This window comes from Castor canadensis, chromosome 5 (assembly GCF_047511655.1).
Source record: "Castor canadensis chromosome 5, mCasCan1.hap1v2, whole genome shotgun sequence".
In the NCBI taxonomy this organism is placed as follows: domain Eukaryota; kingdom Metazoa; phylum Chordata; class Mammalia; order Rodentia; family Castoridae; genus Castor; species Castor canadensis.
Genome location: NC_133390.1, coordinates 73846235 through 73873802, shown reverse-complemented (window position 1 = coordinate 73873802; position 27568 = coordinate 73846235). Strand labels below are relative to the sequence as shown.

Here is a 27568-nt window from a genome sequence, read left to right as displayed (position 1 = left end):
TGTTTCAGTACAGATGAAATTGTTTTCCTGAATATTTTCATTCTGAAGTTGGTTGAATCCATGCATGCAGAACCCACATATACAGAAAGCCAACTGCACAGAAAGAAAAGCTATAGGTGTACTTACCACTGCACTATTTATGATAGTTAAGCAAGCAAACCAACTAAATATTTAATTGTTCAGTAATAGGGGAAAGCTCATTAAATTACAATATGACTACTTGATGAAGCTGTTCCATTGAAACTAAAGACATATGCTCACTTGGGCAGCACATCTACTAAAATTGGAACAATGCAGAAAAGATTAGTATGGCTCCTGTGTGAGGATGACACACAAATTCGTGGAGCCTTCCATATTTTTAAGCAATCATGTACAGGCAAAGGAAGGGATGGTAGGAGAGGGTGAATGGGATCATCCAGTCCTTTCTCTGTATGGATTGAACCCAGGTCGCCATTGCCCTGTACATTTCCACTTAGCACGGATTTGTAATCATGCATTTGCAATAAAGCACAGCCTTATCCAAAAAAAAAAAGTAGTAATATTGCAGATGTTTAATATGACAAATAAAACCACAGAACACAAGCTATGTTAAAATCCACATGCAGTTGTAAAAAATTGGGAGCTGAGCTCAAGTATTAATATGTGGAAAAGGTGGGTTATATATGATCTTTGCCCTCTAACGTCAGATTTTCTATGCTGTGTATTGTACTTTATTTTTTTTAAGGAAGAAAGGAGGACTGGTGGAGTGGCTCAAGTGATAGAGTGCCTGCCAGCAAAAAAAAGAAGGAAAGAATGGGGGCGATGGTGGGGAGAGACAGAGAGACACAGGGTGCCCTCCCAGCTGCAGGAATTTTGGAGACCGTCTTGGTGGTGGACACTGCTGTGCCTCCTCCCCCCCCCCCCCCCGGCCCCTTCCCTTCAGTCCTCCATTCTGGGTCCTCCCAGGAAGGAGAGGAGCAGGTGGCAGGCAGTAGCTCCTGCAGGGGAGAGGGTGTTATGGTTTGAAATTCATGTGCTGAAAACAACCCCCAACTCCAAAAAGATTAGGGGTAATCAGGATGAGATGAGACGTGAGAGTAGGACCTTCCTGGTGGCATTAGTAGTTTCGTAAGAGAGGCTTAAGCCAACATACTTCTCTCTTGTCCACTATGTTACGGTGTAGCTAGAAGCCCTGGGCACGGTGCCCTTGGAGCTGGAAGTTTCTGGCCTCCAGAATTGTGAACCATGTTTCTTCCTTTCTTCCTTCCCTTTCTTCTTTCCTTTCTTTCCTTCTTTCTTTTTTTTCAGTGCTGGGGTTTGAACTCAGGACCTCACTTTCCTAGACAGGTGCTCTACCATTTAACGGTCTGCAGCCCTTGTATGCTTTAGTTACTTTTTGGATAGGGTCTCGTGCTTTTGCCCTGGGCACACCTCAGACAGAGATCCTCATACTTATGCCTCTTCAGGATCTGAGAAAACAGGCATGTACCACCACACCTGCTTGTTGGTTGAGATGGGGTCTCATTAATTTTTGCCCAGACTTGTCTCTAACTGCAACCCTCCAGATCACTACCTCTTGAGTAGCTGGGATTACAGTTATGAACCATCATGCCCAGCCCTATTTCTGCTGTTTCTAAACTACATGGTTTCAGGTATTTTGCTATAGCAACAGAAACCAGACTAAGTCAGGAAGAAAGAGTTGTGGTCTGGTCCTTCCTTGCCAGCGCCCTTCCTTCCACCACGGGGTTCCTCCTCTACCTATTCCAGTCCTACCATCCTTCAATACCTGCTCACATCTCTTTATTGCTCTCCAGGTGGGAGTCTGGCAAGGCAGAAAGCCAAGGTTAGTTCCAGAAACTTGCCTAGAATGTCATAACTGATAGTGGCTAACAGTTCACTGAGGCTCACGTCTCTCCACTCAAGGATGGGGGAGAAAGGGGACTCTGGGTTGTTTGCTAAATGTATCCCTCTGCAGAGAACCTTCCCCTTTTCTTTGACTAATTTCTATAGACTTGGAGCACTCAGCTGAGGAGCCCCCTCCTGTGGGAAGCCTTCCAGGCTTCTCTGGCTGGGACTGCTGGGAAGACAGAACAGTGCTTCCCAAACCTGGGCAGAGCTGAGCTTAGAAAATGTGCTAACTGAACAGAACATCACCTGCTTGGAATTTATTTGGTCCTTGACCTCACTTCTCCCTGGGCCCAAATCCTTTTTACTACACATATTATCTTTTTGTTTTGTTGAGACAGGGAAGCCCATTATGTGAGACCAGGCTGGTCTCAAACTCTCAATTCTCCTGCCCCAGCCACCCAAGTGCTGGGATTATAGGTGTGTGCCACCAGGCCTGGCTCATATATGTTATCTTTTAAAGAACAACTTCTTTGATTAATTTATGTACCATGTGGTTGGGGGGGGTGCATTTTGGTGTAGTGACTGCCATGAAAGCGTTCCACTTGGGCTTCTGTTGCAGGAGCACAACTGCTTGACACCCCAGCTGCTGTCCCTAGACACCCACCCACCCTCTGCCCAGGTGCAGCGCCTCCCCTAGCTGCTCCCAGCCTGTGCTTGAACACATGGGGTACAAGGCAGGCACCTCCTATGAAGTGCGTGGCATCTCTAGTGGCTAACTGAAGGCGAGAACATCCTATTGGTCTGACAGAAGCTTCCTTAGGACTGAGCTGCAGTACAGACTCTTGCTATGCAGCCATCTCCCTCTCCCCTTTCCTCACAGAGTTCAGACCCTGATCACGAGCTGAACCCTCTCTTGTCTCCTGCCTGTGGTCACTAATCTTCAAGATGGCCCCAAATGATCCACACATGCTGATTTCATATTCTCATGTAGCCCCTCCCACATTGAACCCAGGTTGCTCTGTGTAACCAGCAGAATATGGCACCAGAGACAGTATGTCGCTTCTGGGATTAGGTTGTAAAAGACAGATACTGCAGTTTCTCTTGGTTGTATTCTCTCTTTCTCTCTCTCTCTTCCTTTCTGCCTCTCTCTTTCTGTCTGTCTGTCTCTCTCCAGTCGCCATGGCCCCAGCCAAGAGCATACAAATGAGCATGGAAGCCTTTACCTGATTGTAGTCCCCATTGACACCTGACCACCAGCTCATACCACCTAGCTCAGCTCTCTAACCTCCCACCCCCACCTTCAGAAACTGGATGAAATAACTTTAAGCCACTCAGTTTTGGAGTCATTTGTTAGGCAGCAACAAACACCAATACACTCTCCTGTCCCCTTCGGAGCCATTTCCTCCAGTAAATCTTTTGCACATCTAATGCTATCATGGAGTCAGCATTTCAGAGCACTGACATAACACAGGTGTAAAGAGACAATAGTGAATGGGGCATGGCGATACATGTCTATAATCCCAACACTAGGGATGCAGAAGCAGAAGGATCACAAGTTTGAGGCCAGGCTAGGCTATATAGCAAGTTCCAAGGCAGTCGGGGCTATGAGATCCCATCTTTAAAAAGACAAAAAACAAAAAAAGCAACAAAAAGAGAGACAATAGTGAAAACAGCTAATCCTTACTGAACATCTATCGGTGGTAGAATCTTCTAATCATGTATCTTTGTGTGTGTGTGTGTGTGTGTGTGTGTGTGTGGTACTGGGGTTTGAACTCAGGGCCTTTACCTTGAGCCACTCCACTGGCCATTTTTTATGTGATAGGTTTTTTTAAGGCAGGGTCTTAAGAACTACTTGCCTGGGCTGGCTTCGAACCACGATCCTCCTAATCTCTGCCTCCTTACAGCCATGAGCCACCAGCACTGGGCTCACATGTCCTTTTAATTAATCCTCACAGCAATCCCATGTGCTATGTTTTATAGATGGGGAAACTGAGACAGAGATGTTATTTATTTATTTATTTTTTGGCAGTACTGGGGGTTGAACTCAGGGCCTCACCCTTGCTAGGCAGGAGCTCAATCACTTTTGTCACTCCTCCAACCCCTCAGAAATGTTAACTTTTGAATGTGGAGAGAGAAACTAGAATAGTGAAAAGAGCTGTGGTTACCATAGAAGGTTCTAGTTCTAGCTCTGCCATGTGGCTTTGGATCAGCCATTTCACTCCTCAGAAGCTGTTCTTCATGTCTACCATGACGGAACTAAATAGCTGGACTCTGACGTCTCTTTTATATGGTAACACAGGTAACGATGAGGCACCACCTCGTTGTGTGATAGACAAGACCACACAGACCATGCCAGTGTTTGCATGCAAACCAACGACACAAATGTCACCTGGAGTCATCCTTCTCTTGGGATCTAGAGAAAAGATTGGCTCAGCTCCATCACCCCCCATTGTCCCAATGCTCTTTTGCCAGCACCAGCTCCAGAGTCCTGCCTGAGGGTTTCTTGGGTCTCTTGCTGCACACATTCTGCCCCTGTGTCAACCCAAATGTGTCACATGGTATTCTCTCCTTGTCCTGGGCCCCTATGTCTCACCTCCCTGAGGTGCCCAGCCACAGTGGAACACGGTCTCCAGGCCATCAGCCACACTGTACTGCAATCTACTATCTGTCACAGAGTGGCAAATGACCCTTCAAGTGTCACCTTTCCCAGTCTCCCCTATCTGCCCCCTTGTCCCCACTGCCTGCCCCACTGCCCCAGCCACCAGTGCCTGCTGCTGTGTGGGATTACCAGACAAAATACAGGACATTCTAACAGATCTGAATTTCACACAAACTACACATAATCCTTGGTACACGTATGCTTGAAATTTTGTATGGGACATAATTTTCTTTCTTTTTTTTTTTTTGGTGGGACCAGGGTTTGAACTCAGGGCTTTACGCTTGCAAAGCAGACACTCTACTGCTTGAACCACACCTACAGCCCATTATTTTGGAGACGGGATCTTGTGAACTATTTGCCTGTGCTGGTCTTGATCCTCGATCCTCCCAATCTCAGCCTCCCAAGTAGTGCCTGGCTTGTGTGGGATATATTATAGTAAAAATGCATCATTTGCACGAAATTCAGCTGTAACTAAACGTTCTGTGTTTTCGCTTGTTAGATCTGGCTTCCCCTCTCTTTGCAAGCCTTCTCCTTACCCTGTTCATCCAGATTGTCCTGACACTCTAGATTCTGGTCACTGTGTATGCTAGAGCAATTCTGCTCTTTCCAGACCTCACCCCAAAACTCAGCCAGGGTCCACACCTGCATGCCTAAATCCCTTGAAGACGTGTGCCCTTTCATTAGCTCAGGACACCCGAGGTTTCTGTTTTTTCCTTAATTCCTTCAACCTGTTCCAAAGAGCATCCTCCCTCCTTGCTTGCTAGACTGGAAGCTGCCTTAAGCAGAGAAAGGCTCACTGAGCTGACATCAGGGTGTGGTGGGTGGTCACACATTGATTACAGGGATAAAGAAAGAATTTGCCCTCACAGGAGGACAGGAATGGGGTCCGAGATGCTGAAGAGGGGCGGGCAGCCTAGGGACACAGGGACCCTGCTCTGCCATTCTCAGAGTGGTCTGGGAGACCAGGCTGGACTCCCAGCCTGACTCTTTAGGTAGTGTTAAGGAGTTCAGGGAAAAGCAATTTTGTGGTCAAATAAATCTGGAGAACTTGTAAAGCATTGTTCACTCCAGACTCACAAACAGGCCTGTGCATGCTTTGGGGACATGTGGCTGCCTCTGTAGCCACGGAGCTCTTCTGGAAAGAAGCTCATGCCACAGGGCTCTGCTTTGGGAAATGTGGCCTTACCCTTTCTGTTCTCTGATTCTGTTTCTAGGCTTATCACACTACCTAGTTCATCTTCAGATACCCAGAAGTTGTGAAGCCCTATGGTCAGACACAAGGATGCTGGTCTTTGCAAAGGGACAGACCGGATGAAGGTTAAGAGTCCCATTCCAGGGAGAAGAAATCAATAGTTAGAGTGAGGCATTGGCTGATTTGGGATTTGTGTTTTATACTGTAAGTTAATACACTGGCTTTCTGGTTTATACATCAACCCCCACCCCTAGGGGTCTGGTTAGCAGGAATCATTGGCTCAGTTGGAGGACACTGACATGACCCTACTCCTAGCTTCTGGGAAGAGAGAACTGCCCCCCAAAATTACCAGCAGACTCCTCATTACCTCTCATCAGCACCTTCCAACTCTGAGAGCATGGGGGTTTAGCCACATGAAGCTTTTATAAGTAACAGTTTTTATAAATGTTAAATTTGCTGAAGGCCAAAGGGGTCATTGTGGGGGGAGCTGTCTTAGCAATGGGCAGAAGGCCAGAGGCATGGGAGGAAGGAGAGACAGAAGACGGAGGGGAAGATAAAAAGAGGAAAGGTGAGTCAGGGAGGCAGCATCAGGCACTGACAGGTGGGACAGTTGTCCAGCTGGAGGGCAGTGGCAGTGGGAGGAAGCAGCGGGAAGGGAGGCACACAAGTCTTTCCCTTGAGGTCGACACATGGCTGTCTGCAAGGGTGGCCAGTCATTGAGGCTTCTCTTCTGAGCACTCACACTAGGGAGGAGGGTCTGGCTGCTGGAGGGCCCTTGCTGGGGTTCAGAGTAGGGGCAAGAAAGTTCTGGAACTCAAAGCTTCGTGTGCTTCATCTTCCCTTTTGGCCTTGCTCCTGTGGCCTTTCCTGGTTATGTGAGGGCATGTGGCCTTTTGGAGACAGTTGAGACCCCTCCACAGAGGATCCTCTCCACCTCTAGCAGGATACTCAGGTCCATGTCTTCGGCCTTGCTGAGCACACAGCCACCGACTCTCCCCCCAAGTAGACAGGAGCTGGGACAGGCTTGTCACTCATCAGCCTCCTTCTCCTAAAATTGTCAGAGCACAATCCCCACCCAGTTTTCTGAGCAGCCCAGATAGAAACTGTATTTGAGATATCTCCTTACTTCCTTGTTCCTCTTGGCAGCTGGGTCACCACGGTCCCAGCCCCAAACATCTGTTTCATGCCAGCACCCTTCAGAATCACACACCCACCCAAGCCAACTCAAAGTCTGATGATTCAGAGCTGGAAGGGACAGACCACGCCAAACTCATTTCAAAGCAAAAGAAACCAAACGTAGACTGGGTGGCAGCCACCCAAGTTCACCCAGGGGGGAGACTGTCCAGGTCTCCTGCACCAAAGTGGCGTCCACATAGAGAGAGCCTGTGACCAAAATCCAGCTTCTGGCCTTAGTGGTCAGTGACAACAGGATGGCTGCCATCCCATAATCTGGGTTCAAGGCCGCCCGGCCCTATGGGATGCCATGGCCCAGGGCAGCACCGCTCCTCCCGCAGGTTGTTCTGACCTCACAGTGGCAGGGAGGGGAATGGTCACTTCTCTGAGGCTCAGTGTATTTAGCGGGAAGTAAGGGACATTGCAGCAAGCTTGCAGTGGTGTGATTCTTGGGGAAAGGACTCAGGTGGTGGGAGAACTGCAAGGCCTCTGCCAAGGTCGTTGGGGAAGGAAGCTTGGTCACTGACATTTGGTATCACTTGGCTGTCGGCTCTGTGGCTGCCTTGTCCCCACACACCTCTGAGCCAAGTGGATCCTTGCTTTGCTATGTTGCTTCCTCCATCCCTTGGTATATCCATCTGACAGGGTTTGATGAGTTATACTTCATTTTGGAAGAGACAGTGTCCCTGAGGTTTTAGAATTAGATCTGGTTTCAAATCCTGACTGCACCAGCCTGCCACATGGCTTTGGTCTCAGTGGCTTCCTTTCCTCTTAGGAAAAGTCTCAGATCTTTCAAATGGCCCACAAGATCTACACTTGTCTCTCTTGAATCATCCTCCTCCGGCCACCAGCCTCTGTACCAGCCGGAGAAATAGGTCCACAAGAGACTGAGTGAAGACTGCCTTGAAGCAGCTCTCTCAGGAGACTCCTTGCATGCCATGCCCACAGAGTTGCAGACCTACAGGATCTGACTCCTGTCTTGCTCTCTAACCTCGTCTGGCTCATCCCTCCCCCTCCAGATCCCTTTTAGATTCTTTTTTTTTTTTTTTTCTTTTTTTTTTTTTCCCTTTTAGATTCTTACAGAGGCAAATTTTCTGTCTATCTTAGGGCCCGCACCTGCTAACATGCTCACAGAAGTCCTGCCCAGTCTCCACCTGGCTAACTCCTTCTTTAGCTTCAGCATAGGTTTCCTTCTTCCCACCCCAACTAAGTAAATGTCCATGTTGCCTGTCCCTAGAGTGCGTTCTACTTTTCCTTCCTAACGTTTGTCACAATTATAATTGTTTCTGTTTCTGCTTCATTTCTGCTTCTAGTCAGACTGATGAGAGCAGAGATGGCCTTTACCTCTGCTTCTAGCCCTCTCCCTGTCACTGTGAGATGCTTAAGAGGCAGCGATGGAACAAAAATTTAACCTCTCTTTAATCTTCTCATCTGCCAAATAGAATGGAAACTCCAACTGCAGGATTTCCAGGGATTAGAGATTACATATTAAGTCACTGTAATTTAAAATTGCTTTTTCTAACTGAGAATAAACCTTGTATATATTATGGTGATAACGTTTAATATATGTACATGTGTGGAAGGGCTAAATTGAGGTAATTAACATGTTCATTACTCATATATTTTGATTTCTTTGTGGAGAGAATTCTTAAAATCTACCCTTAGCAATTTTTAAGTATATAATGTTATTAACTATGGTCATATGACACACAATGGCTCTTTTGAACCTATCCTCCTAACTGAAATTTTGTGACTGTTGATCTACCCAACTTCCCAGCCTCTGGAGAACAATGTGTCTGGGTTTTTTTTTTCCTTTCCTTTTTTTTTGGTGGTACTGGGGTTTGAACCCAGGGCCTTGTGCGAGCTAGGCAGGTGCTCTAACACTTGAGCCATACCTCCAGCTCCTAAGCCCTGTCTGTTTCCATGAGTTTGATGTTTTTAGATTCTGCTTCTGATGAGATCACCCAGTATTTGTCTTTCTGTGGCTGGCTTATGTCACTTAGCATAATATCCTCCAGGTTTGTCCATGACACAAATGATAGGCCCTCATTAGTTTTCATGGCTGAATAGTATTCTTCTCTATATGTGCACCACACTTTCTTTCTCCATTCATTGTGAAGGGACACTAGCTTGATTCCATATCTTGGCGACCGTAAGTAGGGCTGTAATAAACATGGGAGTAAGTGCAGATGTCTATTCAGATACTGGCTTCATTTTCTTTGGACAAATGCTCAGTAGCACAACTGCTGGATGATGTGGCATTTCTGTTTTTAATATCTTGAGGAATCTCCATGTTGTTTTCTATAGTGACTGGACACCAAGCATATACAAGGGTTCCCTTTTCTCCACTTGCTCACCAGCACTCACCTTTCATCTTTTTCATACTAGATATTCTGGTGAGTGGAAAATAATATTTCACTGTGGTTTTAAGTTTCATTTTCCTGATGATTGGTGATTTTTTTCATATGCTCCTTGGCCATTTATGTGCCTTCTTTTGAGAAATGACTATTCAGATTCTTGGCCCATTTTCAAATCTGGTTTTTTTTTTGCCATTGAGTTAGTTGTTGGACTTCCTTCTATATTTTGCATTCTCAGATGTATGACTTGCAAGTATTTTCTCCCATTCCTTGGCCTATCTCTTCACTGTGCTGATTGGTTCCTTTGCTGGGCAGAAACTTTTTAGTCTGATGAAATCATATTTGTTTAATTTTGCTTTTGTTTCCTGTGCTTTTGGGATGAGAGCCAAAAAAATCATTTCCCAGCCCAATGTCCTGAAGCTCTCTCTAAATATTTTCTTGTAGTAGTTTTATAGTTTCAGGTCTTATGTTTCAGTCTTTAATCTGTTTTGAGTTAATTTGTTTTTTTGATGATAACAGGATTTGATCTCAGGGCTCCATGCTTGCTAGGCAGGTCAGGTGATCTACCACTTGAGCCACACCTCCAGCCCAGAGTTGGTTTTTCTATATGTTATGAGATGGGGGTCTACTTTCATTCTTCTGCATGTGGCTATCCAGTTTTCTCAGCACACCACATATGTGTTCTCATCATTGCTGTTGAAAATCAATTAGCTGTAAATGTGGAAATTTATTCCTAGGCTCTATTCTATCCCATTGGTCTATGTGTCATTTTACACTGATGCCATGTTATTTTGGTTAAATTCCAAACACAGTTGGCGCTCAATAAATGGTTTATTTTATTTTATTTTACTTTTTTGGTGGTAATGGGGTTTGAAATCAGAGCCTTACTCTTGCTAGGCAGGCTCTCTACCACTTGAGCCACTCCTCCAGCCCTGTTTGCTGTTGGGTATTTTCAAGATAGGGTCTTGTAAACTATTTGTCCAGACTGGCTTCGAACCGCAACCTCCTGAATAGATGCAGGGATTACAGGTGTGAGACACCAGCGCCTGGCCCCAGATCAAATCTTTACAAATTTATTTAAAAAATAGTTTCTTGTTTGATATGCATTTTTTAAAATGATGGATCTTTTACCATTATGGTTATCATATTTAGGCTTAAGTAACGTCTTAGCGTAATTTTCATTATTTTGCTTAAGTAATTGTAAACAAAACAGTCAAAAGTATAATTGTAGCTTCCAGATGTTGCTTGCTAATTTTTGCATCTCTGTGACAAGAAACCCAACATACACTAGTTAAGGGGAGGAACTATCAATTTTGACTGAACGTTTCAGAGGGTTCAGTCCATGGTCACTTGGTTCCATGTGTTTGGGCTCATGGTGAAGCGGCACGGCTTGGTGGCAGGAGGGTGTGGTGAAGGAAGGCTGATCATGTCATGGTGGACAAGAAGCAGAGAGCTAATATGTATTTCTTTAAGCTAGTGAGAGTGAAAGCTTTTTCTCATTATTTCCTACTTTCATTCTTTTGTTCTCATGGTTTTGCCCCCATTTTTAAAGTAGTGATACTATTATAAGTGTTCTTTATATATTAAAGAACTTATTTCAAATACAAATATTCTCCTTATTTAAGATCATCTTCCATGCTATGCTTCTTTTTATATACAGAGCTTTAAAAATGTATTGCCAAATGCATTCAAAAGCCCCAAGTGACAATGTTTGGATTTGCATGCTATTTTGCCCACCTCCTCACTGTCCCTTCTGTCTTCCCTTTCTCCACCAGGAAGCAAGTGAGGGTTCTTTTGATTAGTGAGACTGTCTTATTTTTCTATCTCTTATTTTCTCTGCTGCTCTCTTGCTCATAGTCAGGAGTAGGACCAGATAAGTCCAATGTTGATTTTCTGTCCTGAGTTTCCTATCCAAATAATCCAAAACTGTATTGATGCAGTGACTCTGCCTTGCCCTCCCTTGCCCACAAAACCTGGCAGCATCCCTGACTAATAGGGGACAGAGCAGGGTTGGCAGGACTCCCTCCTGGCTTCTGTACCTCCTCTGCCTTCTCCTGCCCCGCCAGGCAGGCTGCTCAGGAAGCTTCCAAAGAGTAAAGGCCTTCTGAAGCCCTGTCTCCTGGGCCAGGCACAGCCATTCCTATTTTCAGATTGATCCTCTCACAAAACCCCCCTGAGTTCCGGATGTCTTCCTGCCCTGACCTCTCCACCTGCACACCCTCTGTCACTCCATGAAGAAGCTATAGGAGCTTCTGTCTTTGGGGGAAGAAGAGTTGTAGTGTTACTGAACTCAGGTCTGGAAGTTCATTCCATGGAAAAACCAATGCCTGAGAGATGAGCATCAGGGACAAAGACAGCCTCGTTGAGAATGCGAGTGACCTGGAAAGGTGGCAGACTAACGCTTCAAGCCCCCCTTTCAAGATCTTTAGAAAAGTGGGATGATAAGGTGAGGATCAGGTCAGGGGCTATGTATAGACATCGACGTCTCCCAGGACCTTGAGTTTGGGCCCCAACTGCAAGTGGCAAACTCCCTGTGAAGGCATTCTCTTATCTTGAGGATGGGATGTTCCAGTTTTGCGGTCAACTTCTGGTTTCTGGAATCAGCTCAAAAACACAAGAACTATCTCAGGAATCAGAATGGGGGCTGTATCTGGGAATAAGACAGGGAACAGGAAGAAAGCAAGATGGAGTCACTGATGACCACAGCCTGTCATGGTCCTCCTTTATCTTTCCAGTAGAAATCTGACCCCAAAGTTAAGACTGCAAAAGAGACAGACAAAATATGAAGGTAGAGATGCCAAACCTTTTCACCAGTCACCCATCAGACATCTGCAGGCTCAAGTAAGAAGTCAGTCTTTTCAGTAAAAGTGGCTTTCAATCTCTGAAAAGTAACCTAGGCAACTGTTACCATGCTAACCTACATGTCAGAGGTCTTATCTACAACAAAGCTAGTAGGAGACTAATAATATATTGTTCAGCTGTGTGACCTCCAAAATTAGTCATTTTTTAAAAAAGTCAACTAAGCCAGGCACAGGTGGCTCAGGCCTGTAATCCTAGCTACTCAGGAGGCAGAGATCAGAAGGACCACAGTTCAAAGCCAGCTGAGGCAAATAGTTCTGGAGACCCTATCTCAAAAAAACCCATCACAAAAAAGGGCTGGTGAAACTTGAAAGTGTTTGATGCGCCCACTGCAGAGGTGTAACGTCAGAGGTCTCTCTGTATAGCTGTCCTTATCTCAAAGTAGCAAAAATGCTATGTCTTTCTTATTATGGCTTATGTCTTTTCTTCAATAAAATTGGAGAAGAGGACAGATCAGGTTCTGCCTGGAAGCGAGGAGGGTGGAGGGGAGAGGGAGGAATGGTGGGCAGGGAGGAGAAATGGCCCAAACAATCTATGCACATATGAATAAATGAATAAATAATAATAAAAAACAGAGCTGGTGGAGTGGCTCAAGCAGTACGAGCACCTGCCTAGCAAGCGTGAAAACATGCGTTCAAACCCCAGCGCCACCAAAAAAAAAAAAAAAGTCAACTAAGAATGAGTAAGCTAGAAAGCTTATTTAATTTTCCCTCAGTGAGAGTGAAAAGGCTGTGGAGAAGATCTGCGATCTAATTCTGGCCTCCGTCAATGTCCACTGCACAATCCGGGACAGACAACTTGCCTCGGAGCTATTCAGAGACAGTTATGTCATTCTCTGCCTGCAAATAGTTTGCTCACTTATTTGAGGAAGAACGCCCATGAGGCTCTTGTCAATGAGCAAAGGAAAACCAGGATTTTAAAAAAGAGAGCAGAGAAAAAAAGTAGTCTAGGAAGAGTGACATTTGTGTTTATACTTTTTCAGTTAATTGATAGATAAGTGGCTGGGCTAGGGGCCCCAGGGTGGTGTGCCCCTAAGCATCAAGAACAGCAGTTTTAATTACGTATGGATTCTCTGGGAGGGCTTGAGTGTAGCCATGCAGAATACGGTGTCAGGTTCACCAGGGTCCCTCTTAACCCATAGTCCCTCACGTAGGTGGTCCCCTCCACTCACTCATCAGAACATCTCACGGAAACTTCCTGGAGAGTTTATTACTCTAATGGCTGTGTGTATCAACACCTGCAAACGCTAGACCAAGACAGTGAGCTCTGCTAAAACTCTTGTTTCACAAACTTGGATTTGTTTCAGTGCGATAGATGTATTAGGGTACAATTTAAGCATAGTGAGAATATTGCATTTATTTATGAGCAACTTTGTCTTTGAGAAAACTAGGTAAAAGAGCAAAATACTGCCCTGGGTTGAATTGAGCCCTGTACAAACACAGAAGGCCTGCACCCACACACGACTCACACGTCCACTACGTGTGTTGTGAGCTACATCCTTCTACATCTGATGTCAGACAACCCACCTTCCTCCATGTGTGATAACAACAGCCCTCACCTTTCCAACACCACGCTCACACGCTAACTGCAGCTTTTTACTGGAGTGTTAATGTGGTTTTGAACTATTTATCTGTGTAAACATGCTACCACTTTTTTTGGTGTGTTTTTAATGTGTAACTGATAAAGGCTTTTGTTTTGCTTTGATTTTTGTTTGATTTTTTTGAGACAGTGTCTTGCTGTGTAGCTCAGGTTGGCCTCAAACTTGCAGTCCTCCTGCCTCTGCCTCCTGGGAGCCGGGAACAGAAGTGTGCACCACCATGTCCAGACACTGATGAAGTTTTTGGGGTTGCATCCCTACTCTATTTTTCCCATAAGCCCCGTTGTTTTTATTTCATGATTCTGCATAGCTTTCTGATTTTTAGGAATGAATGTGTGGTGTTATAGCCTGGACCAGCTGCATAATTTGTGGAGGCCTATCACAAAATAAAGAATTTCAAGATGGTGCTGAATGCAGAGTGTTAAACCAAGCATGGTGCTCTCCTAAGCGAGATGCCCTGAGTGCGCAGGACACCAACGCTTGAAGTCAGCTCAGACAATGGCAGGACGGACTAGACTGGCCTGCTGTTTCTTTTGGGGTTTCCCTCATGATTCATCTATCTCCATGCTATTAAAGCATGCTATGATTTGAATCTGAAAGGCCCACCGAAAAGCTCATGTAAAGGTTTGGTTGCCAGCTGATAGGGATTTTGGAAGTGATTGGATCATGGGACTCTGATGTCATCGATGAATCAATCCATTTATGGAGTTGCAATTTGGTGGCATCATTGGAAGGGTCAGAGATTTAGGAGTGGGGCCTAGTTAGTCATTAGGGGTGTGCCTTTTATGGGCATATCCTGTCCACAACCCTCTTGGTCTCACTCTTGGTTTTTTTGGGAATGGGGTTTGAACTCAGGGCCTCACACTTGCTGCTTTTGCTAGGCAGGCACTCTTTTCACTTGGGCCACTCTGCCAGCCAATCTATTTTTCTCTCTGTCTGCTTTCTGGCCACCATGAGTTGAGCAGCCTCTCTGTCACATCCTTCCACCCTGCTGTTTCTGCTTTGTCACAGGCCTGAAAACATTGGAGCCAACTGACCCTGGACTGGAACCTCTTAAACCATGAGCCAAAATAAACCTTTCCTCCTTTAAATTGTTTATCTCAGGTGTTTGTCACAGCAAGGAAAAGTCTGACTACACAAAGCAGAAATTCTCTAAAGACCCTGTACTCATTCATTCGTTCACCTACCCATCAACAGACATTGATGGAGAATCTTTTAGGGCCTGGGCACTGTACTAGCGTGGAGACCTACAGGATGGGAATGTGTAGCACCTGAATGAGCTACCCAAGGAAACCAAAGATGGGGAAAGAGCCAACAACCTCTGCCAGCTGTCAGTTGGGCCTGGGTTTCCCCTGGCTCTCAGGTATTGGGAGACAATTGTTCCTGGGTCGCTCACATCTCAGAAAGATTTTTGTTCTGACTCTCTTCCAGGATACTTCTACAGGGAAAGCCTTGGGAGACCAGGCAGGCCCCTGTGGCAGAAGGCAGATTGGTTTGCCATCCAATATCACAAGATTATGCCCAACTCTGGAGAAAGGGTTTGGCAGGTTTCTTTCACAGCCCCATATAAGAAATTGGTGTTTCCTGGGCTGTGATGCAAATCCAAGTGGGCCTGCCTCTGCGTTGTCCCAGAGGGACTTGGGGGTGGGGGGGGAGGGAAAAGAAGGAGACCATGAAATTCACACTGCCTGCTGTGCCTTGAGTACAAAGTCCTTTGTCTCAGACTCAGCGTGCCTTCTGCCAGCATCCACAATTGTGGAAGGCAAACCTGTTGGCTTGCAAGTAGGCTAAGATTGTCACAGTTCTTGACATCCTGAGTCTGTCTTTTCAGCTTAGTAGGTGAGTTGTGAAGCCAGTGTAGGAGGGAGCAGTAGGAGGGCAAGTCTGGACACTGGGCACTTTGGGGTTATCTCAGGGCAAAGCTGGGCAGGAGAGCAGGTAAGGAAGCTAAGGGTTGCCTGGGGGAGACAGAGCCCCAGTGACTCCCTAAGAATAAGCTTTAGTGAAACTCTGAGGCGCTGTGAAGACCAGCCAGGATAAGAGAAGACTGCAAGTCTCTTCCTCCTTCCTGCAGCAAGAAGGAAGGCCCAGAGGAATCCTGGAGCTGAGAAGCAGGTGTCAGCCTCCAGGGGACTTGGCAGGAGCTTCCTGAGCAGGGAGAAGGTGGCAGCAAGGTCAGGGAGGAAGGGCCTGGAGCCCAGAAGACTTTACAGAAAGCTCCATCTCCCTAGGATGACGATTGTCACATTTTGGTGCTGTGAGAATCAACTGAAGTCAGGTCATTTCTGTCAAAGGGGTTAACGTATAGTATATTATCATTGTACAGATGTCAGCTTAACTTCCTTGAATTGTTGCCTATGTGCCTTGTGAGATGTCACTTAACCTTGTAAATTCCCGTTTTGAACAAAGGGATGTTCTTAGCTGAGCAAGTTCCTGTTATCACCAGGTGCCCTAGTTTCAAAAACTGCTTGCTTAAGGAAACTATTGTTCAAGTAAATCTTTGCTGTCCCTGCTCCAGGGTCCCTTGCCCCATGTGCCCCCTTTTCAAATTAGCCAATCATGAAGACTGTGAACCCAAAACCCGTTCATTCAGGGTGAGGGACAGACTTCCCGCCCAGTGTGCTTGCTTACCGGACTCTTTGTTGGTTGCACACCCTTCTGCAGAAGTAAATTTTCCTTGCCTAGTGACTTCCAAGTTGTGTCATCTCTCTAGTGACACCCCAATATTCTAAATTAATTTCTAGCAGGTGCAACCTACTCTCTCTCTCTCTCTCTTTCTTTTTGTCTATTCTTAGCCCCCTTCTATGAACTCAAAGGCCTCCATCTGGAGGAGAAAGCAGAGAACTCTTCCCAAACATGGCCACCCTCTGCACAGAGCCCCTCGCCACCTTCCAGCACAGAGTGGTAGGAGATGTTGCTCCTCACAGCCCCACAGGCTCTCCTCTGCAGTTTTCTTCCTATCTGAGGCTGCCCAGCAGCACCCAGGCTCCAGCCAAATACCAAAGGACTTCCCCCATGTTTGAGGGAGTCTGCGTGAGCCAGCTCCCTGTACTTGACACGTTTCTTACAGGGTCACTCACACAAGTTGAAAGCATTACACCACCAACACCCTGCCCAAGGGGCTCTAGTTTCATGACTGCATTTATTCTTATAAGAGCTCCTTCCATCCCCTGCTTAGGCAGGGTACATAGCTGTCAGATTTCTGATCCACCTCAGTTACAGCTGTCATCTGAGTCCCATGAACTTGGTCCCTTCTGTGGTCCTGAGTTCAAGGTTGGGACCGTTTGCCTGAATGGAACCTGCAAATTTGCTTAGCACTTTGCTGCTGGCCTCTGCATTTTCTCCCTGCTTTTCTCGTTCTGTGTAGGTACCCGAGGAAAGGCTTTACTTAACGTCCTGAAAAGGGTAAATGAAGTCGTTGTTGTTGTTTTTTGTCAGTACTGGAGTTTGAATGCAGAACTTTCACTTGCTAGGCAAGTGCTGTACCTCTTGAGCCACACTGTTGTTCTTTAAATGCATTGATCACTTACACAGACAAAACACCAGGGACTTTTAATCTTGCCTCTCATTCCTGTCGAGGCTGGTGGGAAAGGCAGGAGAGCTTGGGAGCAGAGAGCAGGAGCTGGGTTTTATGTTCTCTCTGCTGTAGGCAGAGCACAGCCATCTTCACTCTGATGACAAGAGGGTGGGAGTGGGTGTCTCCCCAATAGCCAGAGCCCTCTGAAAGCCAGGTCCTTGCTGGCTAAAAATCAACATCTGGCCTTTCTGGAGAGTCACCTTCAGGACCCGGGCCTGCCTCTTGGTAGAAGGGTGAAGCTAACTGAAGACAGGTGGCCTAGTGTCTCAGGGTAACCTAGGCTTGGGGTCCGGCTGCCCGGAAATGTTAAAGGGCATCAGACATTCAGGGACTCCCCACACAATAACAGTTCATGCAACATTTTAAAGAACCTTTAAAAGGTCGATCTCACAGGTATCATATGGTCTGTTGTATAATAGTGCATATTATATGCACACACTATTCACAGTGTTTATTACACATCGTGTACACTATATACACTATCATGCAACCCATCACGAAGTATTTCACAATGTATTATTAGGTGTATATTATTATACTATAGATATCTGAGCCTGAACTTGAACTTCCATCACACAGTCAGGTTGCATCTAGGGTTTGGCCTGCTCTGTGAAATGGCCTCGTGTCAAATTTTTAAAAAGACCTTAAATAAAAATATCCTTCCAGACCCCCTCTTCCTTTGTCCTTGTATGTTATGCCTTTTAGTAGGCCAATTCAATTCTATTGCTTCTGAATCTGCAAACTTTATTCTCTCAAACATATCTCTCTCCCCCAATCACTAAATCACAGTCTTTTTGAGACTGGGTCTTTCTCTGTAGACCAGGCTGGCCTAGAATGCTCTATCCTTCTGACTCAACCTCCAGAGTGTTAGGATTATAGGCATGGCATGTGCCCCCATGCTCAGTTTAATATGTTTTTGTCTCTTTCCATGCTCACACACACTTGTTGAGGACACTCTATGTTAATGGGAATTATTACCACTGCTCCTGCTGTGCAGATGTGAAGACTTAGGTCACAGTGCTGCCAAAGCCCTCGCTCCGCCTCCCAGGGACCACAGCAGCCCTCACAGAAGGAAGGCAGGCTGATGGCTCCCCTGGTCCTCGGCAGGTTATTTTGTACCTGGCACCTTGTGCCTAAAGCCGTCACTAGACCCTGGACTTTTGTGTCAGGGAAAACCTTATCTTGCAGCTAATGTACCACGTAAGATGCAGGTTTATTCATCACCATCTCTCTCCTCCAGCTCAGGGCGCATGCGTGGGAACTAGGGCCTGGGGAAGAGAAACCCTTCCCATTGCATCTGAGCGAGCAATTTCAAGGAACTGTGCAGTGTTGAGAAGTCACGTTTTCCTATAAAGGGAGAATGTAGCATTGTGTAGCTAAGGAGAAAACGTCTAGGTCTAGTTCTTCCCACTTGGAGAGCAGCTGGGGTCAATTTGGGGGGTGTGGGGAGTTGGCCCACACGACTGGCTGTGGAATGTTTGAGGACGGGGTGGAGTTGATTTATTTTTAAACATACCGTTCTGTCCTTCTGCCCTCTCTCACCCTTACTCTCTTCTCTGGGTTCTGGAGGAAACTAGGAAGTGTGATACCTTCATTCAGCTGTGGCAAGTCCACCTTTGAGGGAGCAGGGCTGAAGTCACCACAGGCAGAGGTGGCCAGCACCACCTAGGCTCTGCTTTTCTGCTCCTATCATTTCTCCCCAGCTCTCCAGGACAGTGGAGTGTGGTCTCAGCATGGGTCTGATGAGGCACAGCTGCTGTTCATCCAGCTTCATGCCTTAAGGAAGTTCGATCAAGGGATTAGTTCACCTGTTTCCCTTGGTTACCCAGCCTGGCTTGTGACTCCTTGATGACGTGGGCAGGTATTTGGAAGACTTCCAGGGCCATCCCAGGATGAGTGGGTCACCAGCTGGTCTTCCCCACATACAGGATTGCCTACTTTCTTCAAGAAGATTGTACTGAGTTGAATAAGTGCTCCGCCCAAATTCAGGTCACCTGAAACCTCAGAATGTGACCTGATTTGGAAATAGTCTTTGCAGGTGTTATTAGTTAAGTTAAATTGAGATCATACTGGATGAAGGTGGACCCTTGTCCAACAACTGGTGTCCTTAGAAGAAAAGAAAACAGAGCCAGATACATGGAAAGAGAGCAGCCATGTGACAATTTTGGTAGCCACTGGAGTGATGCACCTATAAGCCAAGAAATACCAAGGATGGCCAGCCACCAACAGAAGCCAGGAACGAGGCAGGGAAAGGTCTTGCCTTAGAGCTCTGGAATCCTTGGAGACCTTGGAGCACAGAACAGTCTTGCTGATGCTTGATTTTGGACTTCCAGCTTCCAGAACTATGAGAGAATAAATGTCTAATGTCTGAAGCCACTAAGTTTGTAATGGTGGCCCAAGGAAGCTAATATAGAGGTCTTCTTAGATAGCTCTCATCGAACCTTCTCCACTCTCCAACACACACACACACATACATCAGGGCCACAAGCCAAGAGGCTTTTCCTTAAATTAGCTCTCTCCCCCGTGTCTAGATCCCACTAGACTGTGATCCTGTGAGGGATCGTCTTGTTCATCTTCGCAATCCCTGAGGCAGGCATGGTGCCTGGGACCCAGGGTCATATAGTAACTGGCTGTTGGGTTGCCAGGCTGACCCTCTGCCTGAGTTCTGCTACTTCTCCTACCCATGGAGGAGGCTGCTGGGACTTCCTGGCTCTGTTCCCTTTGGTCCTCCTGATCTTCCCCTCCAGCTGCAGCTGGTCCCTCTCCCAGGAAGCAAGAGGGAGAAAGAATGAGCCTCACTCCTTAGCGAGGTTTTGCTGCAGAACCACTTCCATTTTCTTCTGTTCTAACCTCCTGGATAATTTTCTCTCTCCTCATTCCCCTTTACTCTTATTAGTTCCTTCTACATTACTTTCTCTAGAATACACAGCTGGACTAAGAATCAAGTTTCAGATACTCAGATGAGAGGCCTGGCAGTTGGTCATGCATCATGGCTGAAAGGTCACCCAGGAAGGAGGCTTGGGCTTCCCCACCTGTTTATCAAACCACCTACAGAGTCCTTAATTCACCTGTCATTTTTGTGTCACTTGAATAATTATCTTATTCTCCTATTGGTTTTCCCTCTACCATTAGACTGTCAACATTAAAAGATTTAATGGACCCCAAGTGCCCAAGAAAATGCTCTATATCTTGGGGTAAGCAAAGTCATGTTCATTGACTTCCTGCTGCACAGAAGGAAACACCTTGGATCTAAGGAGGCCTGATTCTAGCTTAAGGAAATGAGTCTAAATACAGAAGGAGCTTTGAGTGTAAAGACTATCATCTCTGTGTCACTTGTAATAGGGATGACTATAAACAACTCAAGTGGCCAACTTAAACAAGTTATGGTGGCATTGAATGGAATACAACACAGTCTTTAAAAATATGTGAATGAGCTGGCCATATGCCTGTAATCCCAGCACTCAGGAGGCTGAGACTTGAGTTCAAGGCTCCATAGAGAGACTGTCTCAAAAAAAAATGTGAATGAAATGTTTGTGAAAACAAAATACACATTCAGGTTAAAAGTTAATTGGTAAAGTAGGAATATAAATTATATCAATGATATGATAGATTTAAACTTTGTCTATGAACTCTTCATGAGAAAAAGCCCAGAAATCTATCAAAGTATTTGTAGAAGTTTGTCGGGTCCTTGACCTGAAAGGGCTCAGGGAAGAAATGAACAGATGAGACACATGAAAGGATTCAGTCACTCAGGAAGGGAATGACAAAACACATTATCAAGAGGGCCAGCAGGCTGATGACCAACTGGCAAAATTTTATTTTTCTCAGCAAGCTTTATACAAAAGAGGAAGAGACTTAAACATCAAAACACTCTGACCTAGTTATAACCTTTCTGTTTTTGCCACCCTGCATTCCTACTGCCAGTGTCCTTGACTAAGTATAAACTTCTTTTCAGTCAAGGGAAACCATTTATCCCACTGTGATAGACATGGTGCACCTGCAGATTCTGACCTGTCAGAATGCTGCTAAGCCACACTGATCTTGTCACTGTGGCTTTTGGTTCTCAACAGAGGTTGTTCTTGGGTGGTAAATACAGATGATGTTTGTCTTCTCTGTAAGTATTTTCTGTATCTCTATAATGAGCATGCACCATTATTATAATGGGAAAAACCCCAGTAAACTTTATTGTAAAAGTCAACTTTGGATTGACTTTGGGTTGGGCCCTTCATCAGAAACCTGCATGGTTGACATGGTGGTACATATCTATAATCCCAGAACTCATGAGGCAGAGGCAGAAGGATCAAGAGTTCAGAGCCATCCTGGGCTACATGAATTAAAGTCCAACCTGGGTTACATAGCAAGACCTTGATGAGAGAGAGAAAGAGAGAGAGAAGGAGGGAGGGAGAGAGGAAGAAAGGAAGGAAGGAAGGAAGGAAGGAAAAGAAAGGAAAGAAAGAAAGAAAGAAGGAAGGAAGGAAAGAAAGAAAGAGTTGAAGATCTCATGGGCTCACCCTGAGAGGACATCCATCATGGCCATAATTACTGAAGGTTTCCCTGTATGTAAACTGGGAGAAATGGTTCTAACTAGGGTACTAGAAGGATGAAAAGAGAGCTTAATAAAAACACAGGAGGCAGTGACAAAGCAGAAACAGTACAGGGAACCTGTGTTTCAGGCCAGAGCTGCGACCCAGAGCTGGGTGAACTTGGATACTTCCTTCCTGGGCCCACACCTCCTCTTTGGCAGAATGATTTGGGCTACATGGCTGCCAGCATCTCTTCAGTTCTAAGATTAAGTTGAGATTCTTTTGTTATTTCACGTTTTAAAAGGGGAAGCCCAATTGCAGAACACAGGTGATAAATCCGAGGACCTGACTTAGCAATGTGTCTAACTTCCTGGTCTTAGTTTTCTTCTGCATAAAGTTGAATAAATAGAGCAAGCTGAGATTCCTGGGCTTCAAGCCAGCTCTGGCCGTCCATGCCTCCTGTGCACCCAGAATGCCCCTTGCTTCAGGGGCATATCCAGAGGATGTAGGTTGCGTAGGCATTATGCATCTCTCCCTGAGATGCAAGCTGAGAAGGGAAGTGAGCTAATTGTAATCATGCTTAGTACTTCTAGAGAAAGGGTCTGAGAAACCCTATCCTGGGAGAATAATGGTGGCCTTTGTGTGGTCCAAATGCCAGGGCCCCTGCTGTCACCATAGCCCATAGGCCAAGGCTCCAGGCATAGGACTTCCCATTGTCACCTCGTGATTGCTCCTTTGCAGTGGCACCAACAAACACTCCCCTGTGAAGGGATCCAGCCACGGGGCTACTGGTATCTTTCTCTTCTGCAATGTGAGGATCTTGTCATCACAAGCAGGTCACACATTTTCATGGACAGGGACCATGAACAGCAGGGCACACCTCTCCTTGCTGAACTGTAGGGGATGGAAAAGTGGGAAGACCCAGTCTTTGGGCTGGGGATGATCTAGATCCAAACCTTCCCTCAGGGGCCAGTTTGACTATCTAAAATAATCCTCCCCCTTTTAAGTCAGGGTCTTGGGCTGGGACCTATTGTAAGCTGAGATGGAGTTAGGATGAAAAAGCCCATTGGGGTTCAACATCCTTGAAAAGGGAAGAGGCAGGGTTGGGTAGGGATCGTGGCAGAGCTGACAGTCAAAAAGCCTCTGCCCTATGGGATGCTCTGAGGCACAGACTGCTATTCAAAGCGTCCCTGGGGGTGGAACTGACCAGTCCTTGCACTGCCATTTTGCTTAGTCATTGGCTAAAAAGTGCATGGAATAAAGGCACGAACTCAGCTTAAAAGCTGCAGGGTGGCTGGAAGGAGCCAGCAGCTAGAAGCTGTCTCCCAACCACTCCTCTTGCAGCTGGACAGCAAGTCCCCTTGTAAAGGTCGCCTCTGTGTCAGTCACAGAAAAGTCAAGCGTACAGTAATCACCCAGCCCAGCTTAATTCCCTTCTTTCATTTAGGGACCAGGTAGACTTGGCTCAAATTCCAGCTTTGTGATTTAGCGTGTGACCATGTGATTAGGACAAGTGCAATCAGGGAAGTCAGCTTTCTCTAGTGTCACTTGATCACCCAACCTGGCCTTGACACAATGATGAGGGGAGTATCTGAGTATCTGCTCTCCTTCCTGAACCTCAGTTTCCTTACATGTGAGAAGGGCACCTCCCAGGGTGCAAGGGACACACACAGGGCCTCACATTCTAGTTACAAATCTTTCTAGTCAAGACTTAATCAATAGATTTCACAAGTGTTCAACTTCTTGCCCTAGCTCAGTCTGCTTTCTTAAGTCTCACCCAAAATTGTTTCTTTTTCTTTTTCTTCTTTCTTTCTTCTTCTCTCTTTTGTCCTCCTCCCCCTCTTCTCTTTCTCCCCCTCCTCCTCCTTCTTCTCCCTCTTTCCTTATTTCCTTTTTCTGTTTGAATAGCTTTATCAGCAGCATATTAGTGGCATAAATTGTATATGTGGGGACCCCAAGAACTAGAGACTCCCACTATGGGGAGCTTAGAAGAGCCATGTCCTTGAAGATCCTGATTTTGCTGCCCAGAACTAAACAGTCTGTGCCAACTAGGTCAGCCTTCCTCCTATTGGAAAATATTATCCCTGCTCCAACTCACATAGACCCCCGACTGAGCTCTTCTCCCCACACCCCAGGGCATATCAACTTAAACCTGACTTCAGATTCCTGCCTGGGGGTAAACCCAGTAGTTTACAGGTCGAGGTCTCCACTGGACAGAGCTCAGAGAATCCACTCATTTCCTCTTCTCTTATCAGAGACCTAGAAGCATCCTAACGCTGGGAAATAGGTGAGTTGAGGAGCTGGTCTCACAGAGAAAGCAGAGGGAGCTGGGAGAGGACAGGGAGGAGACGAATAGGATCCCATGCACCTCCTTATCCAAAGTCTTAGGTTCCTAGTTAAAAGATTGCAAAACCCAAAGGGAACTAGGTAGATAGGCCTACAGATTCACGTCCAGATACCTCCTCTTCCCCTGGCTTGCCTCATTTGTATTCACCTTGGGGGATGATGTCAGGATGAAGTGAGGAAGCTGATGCCCTCTACAGGTGTCTTAACATTTGCAAAGCACTTTAACACCTATAAGCTCATTTCAGTCTTACAACCTTTGGGTAAGTATTACTATCCCCATTTTAGAGATGAGGATAACAAGGCTCAAAGAGACTGTGACTCACGTTGTGTGGCAGTTAGGATTGAAGCCCAGGTGCCCAAATGTCCAGTTGGAGCCTTGACCACCACATCAGCCTCTAAAGAATGCTCTGCCCCTCTGGCTTTCCTTGCATCGCAAAGTGGGAGGCCATCTGTGCTAGGGTGACAAGATGTCCACCTCTTACTTTAGTAAGAGGATTTTCTTTTCTCATCTCTGCTGCAAATGGGGGAAAACTGTAATCGAGAGAGTGACACCAAAAAAAAAAAAAACCCTCAAAAACAAACAAACAAAAACTAGATGGCAAGTTAATAGGGAGAACTCACAAGCAAGAATTGACACAGAAAAGTTGACAAGACCAAGTTGGGCCTTGGTACCTATACAAATTGTCTTCAGTGACATTCTGCTGTACTGTCCAGAGCCCAAGTCCCTCTTTACTTTTGTGGCTTTCCTGCTCCTGGAAAAGAATGGAATCAACCATACAGAATCCCATACAGAGGTGGAGGGGTGCGTGGGTAACTTTGCCACGTCTCTGTAGGACCTGCATGATAACAGCAAGGGGCCACCTGTGGGCTTGGGCCATAACTGGACTTTTAGCTTCAGAAGACAAGTGGTCAACAAGGTGATAAGGCCACCAGTGTCACCCTCTTCTCCTCCTTGGCAAGGTTGGCTCTGCCTAAGAATGCAGAAATGCTGACTCCTCATCCCAGGCTATGCAATGTCTGGGAGCCTGGGAGCCTAAGATCCTGCTCTGAGGCCAGTCACTCCACAGACTACAGACTCCCCACACTCAGGGGTCATGTATTAGGGTGCCAGGAGCATAGATTCACACTGTGGGGAAGGGTGGGGGAAATCACCATTGTTTTCCTTGAAACATATATAGAATAGCTTACACCAGCTATTCTCCCCCACCTTCAGAATTCTGCCTGGCACACCCTGTCTGGGATCCCTGTCCCATTGTTGCTTGAGTCTGTGAGTCCTCTAAGAGGTAAAAAATGGGCAATCTAATCCCAAGGTCTCCAGGAGCACTCCACCACCACCCGGCTGCCCACTTCTATGGCACAGCAACACAATCCACTCAGGTTCTACCTCATCCTCAACCCTCATGTCAGATCCCTCAAGCTGCTTTCCCAGGTTGCATTGGGCTCTCTGGACCCTGGCTCTGTGTTCTCTGTTCTGGACAGAAGACATCCGTTCTGTGGTGAGGGTCCTCCATGTGTCGGCACTGAACAGATGGCCTAAGCCCACCGCCTCTCTCTAAAACATGCCTACAGGATATTTCTAATTCTTATCCCTCACTCCACGTGGGTCCCCCAACTTCCCATGCTTCTTAGAGTCTCTATAAATCTTGCTATCTTGTCCTATTAGTACAATCCCAAAGTCAATCTCTCAGTACCCTTTATTCCCTTCCCCTTTCTTCTGAAGTGAGCCAGCTGCCTCCTACTATAGATAGCTGTAGCCATCTACAGCCCTTGGAGAGGGTGGAAAGGGCCCAAGACTTCAGGCAGGAGGGTGCCCACTCATTTCCGGTGTGTCTTGTTTCTCTTTCCCCACTTCCTCCTCCTATTCTCCTCCCCCCCCCCCACCTTGGCTCAGGCTGACAAGGAGCAGAGCATTGGGTGTATCGGTATTTTTTCCTGGTGGGGGAAGGGGGTGGAGATTGAGGAAGAAAAGACCTTGGAAGGATGATTGGCATGGGGCCCCGCCTTCTTTTGTCCTCCTCCCCCTGGTACTCACTCTGGCCCCTTCAGGAAATACACCTGCTTGAGGTTTGTCTTCTGCTCCTCTCTCTGCCACTTCTGTGCTGTGGAGCTTCTCTAGGGGAGCCTGAGGAACTTTTTCTGAAGCCATGAGGGGGCCCCACTGGAGGAGGGTCCCCTGGGTGTTCCTGAGCTGCTTGTGTTCCTGCCTCCTTTGGCCAGTGGTCCTGGGTAAGTGATGTACCTGGGGTGGCTTTCTGGCTTCAGGGAACCTGTCAAGGATGCTGGAGACTCTGTGTGTGTGTGTGTGTGTGTGTGTGTGTGTGTGTGTGTGTGTGTGTGTGTGTGAGAGAGAGAGAGAGAGAGAGAGAGAGAGAGAGAGAGAGAGAGAGAGAGAGAGAGAGGGAGAGATGAATGATGAGCAGAGATGGGATAAAATGGGGAGATTGAGTGGGGGAGAAGGGGAGAACACTGGAAAGACAGAGAAAACAGGAGACAGAGGCAGAGAGAACAAGATGTGGCCTGGTTTGGGAACCATTGGTGGGAGGCAGGGCTTAGTTTGCATTGAGAAAGAGGCAAAACTATAGCAAGGAAGAGAGTTGAGGAGAGAGACTGTGACAGAAAAACCAGGAAAGCTGGTGACAGAAATGGAAGAACAATTCATATAAGGATATCAAGTTAGAGGACAAGACAGTTGAAAATCAGACAAAGCAAAGCCAATGGACAGGGAAAGAAGAGAAAATTGGAGACAAGCAGAGCCAAGGGAAAAGGCCAGGAAGCATGAGGTAGGCTGGCTTGAAGAATGGTAGATAGAGACACCAGGCAGGAACAAGTACTGGAGAAATGAAATATTCTGCCTTCCTTGACATTTGTAAGGAATAGTTTAAGAGCAAATGAAACAATCACCACCTCCCCAACCCTCAATCCCCCTACTTCCTAGGCCCCTAGGCATCACACAGTGAGGAAGCAGAGGCTAGAAGGAGCCAGCCTTGGCCACTGTTCAGGGGCTTCTCCTAAGATGAGGAAGAAAGGGTTGCCATGAGAACGATGACTCCCAGGGCAGTGGAGATAAAGTGGCTTGGAATCAGGAGCTCTGAGCCATGTTTTGGCTTTGCTGCTAGCTGTTCTGGTCCCTGTGACCAGGTCCTACCCTAGCTCTCCTGGCCTTGGTTCTCCTGCATTAAAAGCAGGGTGGTAAACGCCACAACTTCTAACTCCTCAAGTTTGTTGTTCTTGTTCCTTTTCTTTTTCTTCCGAACAGTGCAGGAAATCAAATCAGCTAAAATCACACTACCATTGAGCTATATCCCTAGCCTGGTTCTTAAGTTTTGACATTCTGTGATTTCAAGTCAATTCTGAAAGTGTTGGGTATCAATTCTACACTTGACCCCAAAGTGTCAGGACCATTAAACTCAAGAGGAGTTTAAGAAGTGGGGTCTCCAGAAAGGATCCCTAGGGGCAAG

The 27568-nt window shown here is 46.4% G+C and overlaps 1 protein-coding gene and 1 non-coding gene across 2 annotated transcripts in view; both read left to right on the top strand.

Annotated features, from left to right (window-relative positions):
- The first annotated feature begins 253 nt into the window (after positions 1-253).
- On the top strand, positions 254-360 carry LOC141423601 (U6 spliceosomal RNA). Its single transcript, XR_012448446.1, has one exon. It is a non-coding gene; the product is annotated as a U6 spliceosomal RNA (small nuclear RNA).
- A 25542-nt stretch (positions 361-25902) lies between these two features.
- Muc4 (mucin 4, cell surface associated) overlaps positions 25903-27568 on the top strand; it is a 55808-nt gene continuing 54142 nt past the window's right edge. Inside the window, exon 1 of the mRNA XM_074073386.1 lies at positions 25903-26336. Coding sequence (XP_073929487.1) covers positions 26255-26336 — 82 coding nt within the window. The 5' untranslated portion in view covers positions 25903-26254. The remainder of the gene's footprint in view (positions 26337-27568) is intronic.